The sequence below is a fragment of the Monoraphidium neglectum genome, assembly GCF_000611645.1.
Source record: "Monoraphidium neglectum strain SAG 48.87 unplaced genomic scaffold scaffold01840, whole genome shotgun sequence".
Lineage (NCBI taxonomy): Eukaryota > Viridiplantae > Chlorophyta > Chlorophyceae > Sphaeropleales > Selenastraceae > Monoraphidium > Monoraphidium neglectum.
The window spans coordinates 1-11,688 of record NW_014011788.1 but is presented as its reverse complement, the minus strand read 5'-3'; the positions used below and the strand labels follow the sequence as shown (position 1 = coordinate 11,688).

Below are 11,688 nucleotides of genomic sequence, written 5' to 3'. Positions count from 1 at the left end.
CTGCCCCCTCCCCCCTAAAACCAACCCCAATCCCGCAGAAGAAGTATCCCCTCATCCTGACGCGCATCAACGAGCTCACAGCCCGCATCGCCGCCCTCGGCCCCGAGGCTGCCGTCGACGTCGACCAGGCGGCGCTGCGGGTGACGCTCGACGTCATCGGGCTGGCGGGGTTTGGCCACGACTACCAGTCAGTCAAGCAGGACAAGCCCGCCTACAACCACCTGCTGGTGCGTGAGTGTTTATTGACGGTTTGGGCGGGGTGAGAGAGTGAATGTTTGTGCAGGGGGGAACAGAGGGGGAGGTGCTTAGGAGAGGGAAGGTGGTGCTGCGCGTGTGTGTGGTGCCTGTGCCCACACACGCACACAAAATGCCTCTGGAGGTGCTGTGGAGAGTGCTGCAAGCACACCGGATGCTCATGGCTTGTTCATAAATCCAGCGTCTATCTGCATAAACTTTGTGCTGAGCTTCAACATGCGGTTGCCCCCTCGCAACCCCCGAAACCACTCGCACCAACAGCGCGTGCTGCCGCGCTGCTTCACCGAGGTCATGCTGCGCATCGCCAACCCGGCGCGCCAGCTGGCACCCAGCTTATTTGTCAACGGCGAGAAGGGTGAGCGCCTTGCCGGGGCCTCGTTAGCGCCTTGAGAAAACAGCCCGCCGGTGACGCAAGCCGCTTGAGCCTCCTGCACTCGCTGCGCCTCGTGGCACCTGGCCAGGCGGTCCCCTTCGGCACCGCCCAACTGCGCTGTTGCTCAGCGCACGCCGGCAGCTTGTGTTGCCGGCGCTGCGGCCTGCATCCGCGCCGGCGCCAAGCAGCCGCGGCCGGACTTGCATGGAGCCTTGAACAGCAGCCTGCATGACCAAACCCCCCAACCTGACTTCAATACCTCAGTTTGTTCCCATCTTTACCCTGGCTAAAAGCATACCCTTACCCACACCCACACCCTCATCCACCCCCCCCCCACACACACACACACAAACACACATAAACGTGCACAACCCCAGGCTCCAAAGCCTTTGACATGTTCCAGGCCGAGATGCGCGTACTGCTGGACGAGATGAAGCGCCGCGGGCCCCCGCCATCGGGCGACCATGACATCGCGTCGCAGCTGTACCGCGCCATGGCGGAGCACCACGAGATTACTGAGGACCGCGTGCTGAGTGAGATAGGCATCTTGTTTGTGGAGGGCTTTGAGACGACAGGTGAGGGAGTGGGGAGGACACGTGAGGGGGACGGAGTGGGGGGTACGGGCTGCAGGCCGTGTCAGTGGCAGGATAGCGGGTTGGCGGGGTGCACGCTGCAGGCTGCAGGCCATGGGCTGCTGGGTGCTGGCTGCAGGCTACAAGGGCTGCGCGGCGCAGGATGAGGGGCAAGCAAGTGGGCCAGTCAATCGCAGGGAAGGTTCGTTCCTGTGTGGGGCTAGCATCAGTGGACAGGTCAAGGCGTGCAGACTTGCTCAATCCCACCGGCCCTCACAGCCCCCGACTTCCTCTTCACCCTGCCCCTCACACCCCCCCCCCCCGACCCGGCCAGGCCACACGACGGCGTGGACGCTGCTCCACGCCGCACGTGCCCCGGCGTCCAGGACCGCGTGGCGGAGGAGCTTGACGCCCTCGGCCTGCTGGCAAAGCCCGGCTGCCCGCCGCCCCGCGAGATGGAGGTTTGTACGAGTGTGCCCGCGCACTGGGAGGGGCACAGGGGCAACGCGAGGCGGGCGCCCGCGGATGCCGCTCCGTGCCGGCGCGCTCGTCGGCACAGGCGTCAAAGGCATAACTCCGGCACAAGTATTTGAACATTCTCATCCTGTCATGCACCCCTCACAAACAAAAAATATGCAGTTTGAGGACCTCAGGAAGCTGCCCTACCTGGTGGCCGTGGCCAAGGAGGCGATGCGCGTCCTGCCCGTCGTGTCCATCATGGGCCGCGTCACCGAAAGGCTCGTCAGGATCGGGAAGTTCACGGTCCCGCCAGGCGTGGTGGTGAGCACGCCGCTGTACGCGATCCACAACACAAAGCACAACTGGGAGGCGCCGCAGGAGTTCCGGCCAGAGAGGTGGCTGGACGTGCCGGTGGAGACGTTTGTCTACAACTCCCAGGCGGACGCGTCCTCGACAAGCGGCGCCGGCTTTGCGCCGGGCAACAAGCTGGCGGCGGCGGCAGCGGCGGCGGCGAGCAGGGAGGGGATCACCTTCATGCCGTTCAGCGACGGACCGAGGTCGTGCGTGGGGCAGAGCCTGGCCAAGGCGGAGGTCATTACGCTCCTGGCCAAGGTGGGCGGCGGATCCTTGTTTCTGGGCGTGTGTGGGTGAGAGGGGAAACGTGGGTGTTTGAGCGTGTGTGTGTGTGCGTGTGCGTGTGCGTGTGCGTGTGCGTGTGCGTGTGCGTGTGCGTGTGCGTATGCATGTGCATGCACGCCCGCGCACGCACGTGCGCACATGTGTGCGCGTGTGTGGACATGGTGTCGCGCTACGGTGTGAGTCCGGTGGTGCTGGTCAGCCCTGCAGGTACAGGCTGAGAAGAACAACCGGGGTACGCATTGTGGCTGATATTGCGCACGTCGCGCAGTGCCGCCTTGCATGCAGCAGCACCGCGTGCATGCGGCCTCTGTGTTTGCGGCAATCCTCTGGCTGCAGCCTGTGGCCCCAGACTTTGCAGGGACCGCTGCCCCGCCCTCTGCAGCTTCGTTTTCATGGCAGCAACAAGCCCAAGGCCCAGCAAGCTCCCACTGATCCCTGCCGTTTGCCCGCCTGTCACATCCCTCAATAAAACGTCTACCCCGTCCATGACTCATCCCACCTACCTGCCCGCCATCCTCCTGCCGCCCCCAGATTCTGGGAAGCTTCACAATCACGCTGGCCCCCGAGATGGGCGGCTTGCAGGGAGTCCTGGCCCGCGAGAGCACACACCTCACACTGCAGACGCGCGGCACCAAGGGCATCCGCATGCACATGACGCCCCGCAGCGAGGCCGTCGCCGGCGGCGCCGTGTGCGCGCCCGCGTGCGCGTGAGCGTGCACCGCGGGGCCTGCTGGACTGCGCGGCCTGTGCTGCTTGGGACAGCTGCGAGGGCGCGCCGCGAGGGGTGGGGGGCGGCGGTGAGATCGGTTTACATTTGAAAAACGGCGCGGTACAAGCAGTAGTGATGGCCGTGTGCAGGGGCCAGAAGCTTTGCGAGTCCGCCGCTGAAAAGATGCGGCTCCTGCGTAGAGTCACTCCACGCACGCCCGATCACCAGACAGCGCGTTCAAACCACAAACTCTGCCGCCAACCCGCTTGGCGTGCATGAGGGCGAGCCTTCGTTGGCTGCCGGAGCGGTGCGTGTTTAATCACACCTGTCCAAACACCACAAATCCCACTTGCGAACGATCCTCGCGTTGCTGCACTGCCTGCGTGCCACATGTGTCGCCAGCCAAGCTTTTGTGTTGTGTGCACGCACCCCGCCTCCTAGAGATTAGTTATTTGCACAGCTCTGGTGACAGGGCTGATACCCCGAGATGCAATGACAACACATACACGCACGGCAAGCTCAGCACATGCGCCTGCCATTGTACTGCCAGCAAGAAATCATCCACGACTGCTTCACGTGCCTTCTGAATTTACGTTCCCAGATGTGTGTGTCGCGTCTGCAACGATGCATGTACTCCTCTTCGTCCTTCCTTCCCTGTCTGCACGGCTCTAACATGCTCCTACCACAGGCACCAGCATGGCGCGGCAATCAGCCGTACACGGCTATGATCGCCAGACAGCCAGTGCTGGCGCATGACACATGCATGCGTGTGTGCGCATGCTCATGTAACATCTCCACTTTTCTCCTGCTCTCTGGCCGACTTCTGATTGGCGCGCAATCCACAGTCTGTGCGTGGTAGGCGCAAGGTGTGGCCGCTTTGCTGCGCCGCGCGCGAGCCAGCTCTGGACAGACTGCCATGCTTTTTCTGTTGGTCAACCGGGCGGGGCAACATGCATCCCCGGCGCACAGCCACATCAGTGGCGCGCTATCAGCACGTGCGCTGCACCGTGGGAGCGCGCTCGACTTTGTCAGCACAAGGGTTGCGGTGGGAGTGGTGACACCACCTCAACAAGTTTATTAAAGCCTGGGCTACCCAAGGCAACAATAATGAGATGATTGTCGCAGAGTGTTTTCAGGGCGCTCCAGTTGATGCCCTGAAACCTCGTTGCCAGCAAGCCACCAAGCAGCCGCACTCGCTGGCGCGCCGCATTTGGCGGATGTCAGCGCGGTTCCAACGGTACAACAAATTAACCGTTTTGGAAGTTTTGAGGACGTATCTAGCGTAGTATACTCACCTGTTCTAGGACGTGTTCAGCGTCCACAAGCCGCTGGTGGTCTCGTTGGCGGTCGCTTCTAGGCAACGACCAGGCACGCACCTTGCCCGATGGGTCTGTAGCTGCAAGCAGGGGTGCAGATGGTACGTGTCAGAAATTTAATTGACACTCGAACGACTGACTCTCTACACCAATTCAGCCGAGCCCATCGTCACTGCGTGCGGAATCGGCCACTGCGCCAGGATCTCGTCTGTTGAGTTGCAGCACACACACAGGTTGAGCCGAACTGGTCGCGATCATGTCTCGACAATCCCACTGGTTGTCACGCACCTGGCCGCGCAAGCCCTAGCCGCCATCCGCGCATCGGCAGCCTCGCTGCACAGTCACTGATTCTTGTGAAGACGACCCTGAGCGCCGCGGGGCAGCTTGTGTTATGCTCCGGGCCGTGAAAGTCCCCGAGGACCTGCTGTCTGTCAGCAGCGGCGTTCTGGAGGTGCGCTTGGGCACCCATGTCCTGCCTGTCCCGCAACCGCGGCTTCGTGCCAGCGGTTTACGTGGCGTGGCGGTCAAGAGCCCCCGAGGCCGCGCCGTGTGCAGCTGGCCGCTGCGCCTGGTCCTCGAACCAGCTGGCCTGCTGCTCAACTCTGAAGGTGTTCGACAAGGCTTCGCTGTCTCATGAGGGGGGATCGCGACCCCCGGCGCTCTGATGAACAATGATCGATGGCGCCAGCCGCCACGCGCCCCACACAGTTGATTAGCACAACCCCACCCTGCTGCTTGCCCACGCTGCCGTGCCCCGCCGCAGGAATACGTGCGCCAGCGCTTTGAGCATTTCCTCCTGGGCCTGACGCGGCGCCTGAGCGCGCTGGCGCCCGGCGCGGACGCCGCCCTCGTGCGCCGCGCCGCGGGGGAGGCGCTTGGGGCGCTGCCGCCGGCGGACTATGGAGGAGTGCCCGTCGAGAGCCTGGGCCTGCAGCTGGTATTCAGGCACGACTGCCGGTGCGCCGGCAGCCATACAGCAGGACGCCAGGGGGCGACAGACGCGTGGCAGGAGAGGGTGGGCCGGCTCTGGGTGTAGGGGGCCTGCGGCGCCTGCCCGCGCGGCTGCGGCAGCTGCGCGGCAGCTGCAAGGCGGCAGGCGGGCCTGCGCCGGCCAGCGGCGGCCAGCGACACGGCGTTGTGGCCGGCATCAGCACCCGGGCGATTACATCGCGTGCGCGACAGCATGGGCTCACGGTGGCGCTGCACGTGCGCAGAGGCGTTTCTGTCAGCTGCAACAAGCGCATCTGGCTGGTGGTGTGCCAGCCACGCCAAACCTCATTCATCCCCTTCATCAAACCCTCTCCCGACCCCCTCTTGCCCGCCTCCCTTTCTCCTCCTGCCCTGCGCCCTCTGCGCCCTGTCCCAACTACACCTGCCCCTGCGTCCGGCCCCGCAGCGCCTCCGGCTGCCTCGACCCCGGCTGCGCGCTCTGCCGCCACAACACTTCGCGCCGGTGCGCCGCAAACTTCCGCCGCAAGTACCTATCAGACGAGCGCCTCACGGCTGACTGCGGCGCGGGTCTGCGCGTGGAGCTGGTGGACCCGTCCACGGGTGACACTTTCCTGGAGCAGCTGCCTGGGGTGCGCGTGGAGGTGGTTGCGCTGGACGGCAACGCGTTTGAGGCTTTGGCGGCCAGGTGCGCGCGGGGTGACGCCGCGCTGCACGATATAAAGAGGCGGACGCCTGCAGACGGCCACGGTTGGGGACCGCTGCTTTGATGGGCGGGACCTGGGATACTGACGGGCCGGTGAATCAGGCCCAGCCTCCACCGACTGGCTGCCGCCGGCCTGTCGTTGGCGCGGCCTGGCGTGGACGCGTGCGTGTCTTTGTGCCTCTCTCTCACTTGCCATGCGCCTGGCCGCCCTATCTTCAGCAGCGGCGCAGGAACGGGGTCCATCGACGCCGCGTTTGACGAAATCAGCGTGCTCCCAACAAGAGGGGCGGGCCCCTGCTCACCGCCGCGGGCACCGCCACCAATGACGAGCTGGGGCGCCTCGTCCTTGTCCTCACCGTCTCCAGGGGCACGGCTCTGCTCACTGGCTTGCAGGTGTTTGGGGCAAAAAGCAGGCGCGCACCATGGATCATCGATGCGCCGGTGTCTGCATCGACGAAGCTTGCGCACAAGGCAGCGGTGCAGGGCCTCGGGTGCCATCAGTGCACCACTGGGTGCGCACATGCAGTCCGCAGCAGGCAGGCAGGAGCTTGGGTCCCGCTGACTGGCGGCACTGCGTGACGCCGCTTCTTATGCTGCAGTTTGACGCTTGCGCACAAACACTCTGCAGGTCACCGACAGCTGCGAAGCTATCTTGGACGGCCGCAAGCCCCCAATTCGCCTGCTCGCCCGCGCGCGCCACCGGGACGGCCGCTCCCTGTCGATGCGGGCAGCGGTGTCGGAGAGCTTTGTGGTGGTGACTCAGCGGCAGAAGTGTGACCTCAAGGCCGATTTTCCCAGCGTGGACGACCCGGTGGCTGTGCTCGTGCACATGGGCGCCAAGACGGTGAAGAAGCTCCAGGACCTGCGTAGCGCGGCCCACAAGGTAGACGCACGGCCGCGCAAGCGAGCAGCAACGCGCATGCGCCAAGCCGGTGTCGTCTGCTTTTACGTGTCATCATGCACACTTGATGACACTCGCGCGGCCCCGCCCCGGTAGGTGCTCAGCGGGCCTTGCGCTCCTGCCTGGAGCTCTTGATCATATATTTCCAGACGCCATTGTGCATGGTGCCCCGCCCCCCATGAATCGCCTCTGGTGGCTCAGGCGTCTTTGCCGCTCCCTGAGGGCATCATCAACTCCGTGGCAAAGGTGGGGGACTTCCAGGTCCTGGCGCGGCAGACGGACCATGACCCACAGCTGCACGCCATCGTGAGTCGCCCTCCCCAGGCACTTGAAGAGGTGTGGTTGATGCCAGCAGGAATGATCACCCTCTTGAGGGGATAGGGTTTAGGGCCTCCTAAAAGTCCAGGGCTGGCCGACGGAGGGAGCGGGGTGGCGGGGCAACTACTAGAGGGGGCTGGCTGCTTCTTACCAAGCACTGCCAGCTGCAGCTCGTGACTGCTGCGGCCTTCACTCCCTGTCGCACCGGCAGCTCCTGCAAGTGCTCAAGATGTCCAAGGACAAGTGGGAGCAGGCGCGGGAGCACGCGCTGAGGGCGGTGGTGCCAGACAACATGATGCGAGCTTGGTTCGCAGACAGGAGGTGAGGGGGCCCGACAGAGGATGAATTGTAATCCGCTGTCCACCTGCCGGCTGTCTTGACGTGAAAAGGGCGGTGAACAAGGGCGACTCGCCTCGGACAGCATTGCCTGCTCTGCTGAAAGGCGTTTACGGATTTGTCGATGCAAGGCACCACTTGACGCCGTGTCGCTGATTACTCCACACTGTGATGACTGTCACACTGTGGCACACGCCACTGGCTGGCCCAATCATCACTGACTGCACCGCTGCGAGTTTGTTGCCAATCCTCCACCGCGCACTTTGCCCAGCAATGCATTATTGCACGACCTTATCCACCTCATCAAGACAACTGCCCCCCTCCGTAGGGCAATGGATGTGGGCCTGCTCTTCACCTGCTGCCTGGCCAGAGTGGAGCTCAGGACGCCCGTCGGTGAGCCACAATGGGTGACGCGCATGCCTCAGTTGCCGCTAAAGTGTGCACGTGGTTCAAATCATTCAATCCGTTGCCCTTGATATCCTAACATTCACTGCTGGGACCCATGTAAACACGTAGCCGACGCTTTGCGGCCCCGGCTTGCTCCTTGGCTCCTGCAGCGCTACTGCTGCGCCGAACAGGGGAGGGAGGGCGGCCGGTCCTGGAGGCGGTGCCGGCGCCGCAGCAGACGTCCGACCAGCGGGTGCTGGTGCAGCAGCTGCAGCAGGCCGCGGCCGCGGGCTGGTGGAGCCCCGGCCATCCGGGGAGGTCGGTGTTCCGGGTCAATTCCAATGAGTTTGCAGAGGTGAGCAGAGAGTGACACAAGACATGACGCGGCTGTCTTTGCACGCGCCCTGGTCCCACAGGGGGTGCACAACTCTCATCACCACTTCACTGCACAGTCTGCAGCGGCTGCACAACTCTCACTCGGAGTGCACATACAACCTTGATTGCCCGGCCGTCATCAATTGCCAGAAGTCTCCCTGTACTCGCCAGGATTCTCACAGCTGCTGCTCCTGCCACCGTGTCCCGCACAGCGTGAGGGAAAGCTGTCACCCTTCCTTCTGGCGTCTCTGAGTGGGACCCTGAATGGCATGGAGCCCGCGGCCGCCGCTTGCAGCTTGATGGCAGCAGCTGGGCCAGCAGCAACGGCAGCCGGCGCTGCTCCCACCGACCCATGCGGTGGTTCAACCTCCAGCTTCGTACTGGACAAGTCCGTGCCGCGGGCGTTCTTATTGCAGATGCAGCAGGAGCAACAGCAGCAGAAGGATGAGCAGAAGCAGGGGGAGGAGCACGCGCAGCAACAGGTGCCAAAGCAGGAGCCAAAAGAGGACTTGCAGCAGCAGGGGCAGCACTGGCAGGGAGGTGAGAAACACCAAGACGAGCAGCACCTTGAGGCTCAGTCGCCGCTGCCGCAGCAGCAGCAGCAGCAGCAGCAGCAGGTGCAGCAGCAGGTGCAGGTGCAGCCGCAGGTGCAGCAGCAGCAGCAGCAGCAGCAGCAGCAGCAGGAGCTTGAACAAGATGAGCATGTGATGACTGCTGGGAAGCGGAGGCGCTTGCACGGTAGTGCCTGGCTGTATGCCGCAAGGCAGCAGACGGGAGTGCCATGGGCAATGCAGAATCAGGGCAGTGGTGGCTCTGGGATGCTGGAACAGCCTAGCGGCCTGCGACCGGAGGCAGCTGCAGCAGCTCACCTGGCGAGCCGGACCCCACCTGTACTGGGGATAAACCCGGGTTCCATCAGCCCCTCCCACGGGCAGCACCCCACAGCAGGCGCCCGTGTCACTGGGGTGCTGCCGTCACGATTGCCCACCGTCGGCGAGGGCGAGGGCGGCCGCACAGCAGCAGCGCAGCCGATTGCTGGGCCGCCGCTGGATGTCGGGTTGCCGCATGACAGCGAGTTGGATGATGCCATCGACTGCCTCCTGCAAGGGCTAGCAGCAGGTCTGGACAGCCTCCTGTGAACAGTGCACCTGGGGGCCTTGGCGTCCAACATTAGACCAATTGGCTGCCATCTGCTATCCCATGCCCAGGTGGCGGCAGTGGGACCGAGGCGTGCGAGTCATGCGTGGTGGCTGCTGGGCGCAAGCTTGCCACGCCACACACAGGCAACCCAATTGTGTCAACTTCAGTTCACGGCTGGAGGCCTGCAAGAAATGTCTCACGTAGATTGCTGAGCTGGGTGATATTGCTGCTATCGTATTTGTGCATATTCAAAGGCAAGAACGAGTTCCTCGGATTGTTGCACAGCGAGTGCACCACACCCAGCCTCCAGCACCAGGCAAATGGCTGGTTGATTGCTATTGAGATGTTCTTCCCCATCACTGCTTTACTAATCTGCACACTGCATCAAGCCTCAAGCATCAAGCACTTGCCCGTGAGTATCATACCAAGCAGCCGAGCAGACAGTGCTTTCCTGGATGCTGCAGGTGCCCCCCCTTTATGCGTCCCTATCATAGCAGTTGCTCCCGTCCTACTACCGATGGACTGTAATGTGCCCTTCCAACATTACTGGCGTTTCTGGGTCCAACCTGCATCCAATTTGTCACAGCTGAATTACCCTGACCTCTCTGGCCTGATGTGCTCGCATGTGCCAACCCACCGCCCCTACAAATACTCCCCCTGCGCACACATCTGTTCGCGCACATTGTTATTGCCTTGGTGGATGAACGCCTGGCGCAGACCCGCATTTCCACCAGAGTCGCACATGAAGTCCTCCAGCCACACTGTTCGTTGCCGTGGGGTGGCTTGTGATGCCGCTCGTTTTTGTCGGCGCGATGCGTAGGGCCGTCAATCCACACTTATGTACACATGCACACGTAAGTAAATACACAAACACACGCGTGCACATCGATGCGTGCCCTTTCGTGCATATACTCGTTGTTGCCGACGCACCTTGCTGATTACTCAGGCCGTACTTGCCTACCTGCACACTTGCGTGATTACAAACTTCCCTGGGGCGAGTACTGCTGCCCATCCCTCTGCCTAGCACCAAGGCAGTAATTCGTTTTTACGCCCTGAGCAGGGAAGGGCCACGCACATGCTACTGCACGAGCCCGTTCCAGCCAGCCACCATCACACTGGCCATCCGCCCAACCCAGCACCTGTCGTCCTTACTAATTGCAAAAGCAAAGTACCCTCCGCAATACTTACAACTCAAGCATATGTTATCTATCACATGATATCTATCATTTATCTGGTAATCCTGCCCCTGGCTCTGAGATCGCGCACGCGCCATGTGCGGAAGAAACGCAACGCGCAACTAGCCTCCCCACCTGGCACCCCGGCACTACTCCCCCCATCCTGTAGTTGCACGCCAGCGCGCATGTGGGCTCTGTGACAGCCGTCACGATTCATTGTCCATCCTGCAAAGTACGGCTTTGGTGCAGCTGCCGCGCCAAAGTAGCCGTGCAGCAACCAGTGGACTGGGACCTGGCTCAATCACGACCATGTTTTCGGCTGGCATCGCCGATGCCCCTCGTTTTTCCCCTGCTGACGTCCAATGCCAAAGTGGGATCATATGATCACAGATCAGCTGTGCGCATCACACCTGGTCACACCTGGCTGGGGCCAGCGGCCTCGCACCGCCGTCCAGCGGAGCGCCCAGGTGACCAACACTGCACGGCAGCTGGTCGTTGGGCGGAAGCCAGTAGTAACCCGACTGAGCACGTCTATTTGTGGCCGTGTGCGGTGTGCATTGCCAAGTTCAAAGTTTCAAGCCTTCTCAACGCAGGTAAGGAGCGTGGCCGGCGCGCAGAGCTCGCATTCATCGCGCACAGCCAGGGCCTTATTAGAGCTGTGGCCATCAACTCGCTAGGAGGCGTCTGTGCGAAGCGAGAGCGGCACAGTGGCCTCCCATTGTATTCTATACATGCTTTGAGTTGCGCGGGACAAGCCCGCTTGCTTTTGGCGACGAGTGCAGCGACGCATGCAGCAGTACAGTGTCAAAGACGTCCCCATTTTTCGCCGCTTTTGTACGCAGCGACGCAATAAACACACAGTGTATGATCCTGGGGTCGAGTGCAGCTCTTGAAGCGACGCCGCTGCAACCCGACCAGCCGCTCGGCTCCCGAGGCGCCGGCCACTGAGACCGGGTGCGCGCAGGGCGGCGCCCTCGCGGCCGGGATGTCCTCGGCGGCAGTCAAGGTGCCGGAAGACCTCCTGGGCGTCAACCGCTCAGTGCTCGAGGTGAGAGCCTGACAGCGCCGCGGCCGAACGC

The 11,688-nt window shown here is 62.8% G+C and overlaps 2 protein-coding genes across 2 annotated transcripts; both read left to right on the top strand.

The window, feature by feature from the left end:
• Positions 1–471: 471 nt before the first annotated feature.
• On the top strand, positions 472–3,009 carry MNEG_9162 (Cytochrome P450 3A28; the record flags this gene model as incomplete). The annotated part of the gene is made up of 5 exons (XM_014042367.1): positions 472–610; positions 1,006–1,203; positions 1,480–1,661; positions 1,840–2,271; positions 2,830–3,009. The coding sequence occupies 5 exons, from the start codon at positions 472–474 to the stop codon at positions 3,007–3,009; spliced, it is 1,131 nt and encodes a 376-aa protein (XP_013897821.1).
• Positions 3,010–4,714: 1,705 nt separating this feature from the next.
• On the top strand, positions 4,715–8,274 carry MNEG_9161 (hypothetical protein; the record flags this gene model as incomplete). Its single annotated transcript, XM_014042366.1, has 9 exons — positions 4,715–4,774; positions 5,087–5,280; positions 5,720–5,959; positions 6,197–6,245; positions 6,606–6,860; positions 7,080–7,184; positions 7,408–7,517; positions 7,861–7,925; positions 8,111–8,274. Coding segments are annotated over 9 exons (1,242 nt in total), but the record flags the coding sequence as incomplete, so codon positions are not given.
• Between the last annotated feature and the right edge of the window lie 3,414 nt (positions 8,275–11,688).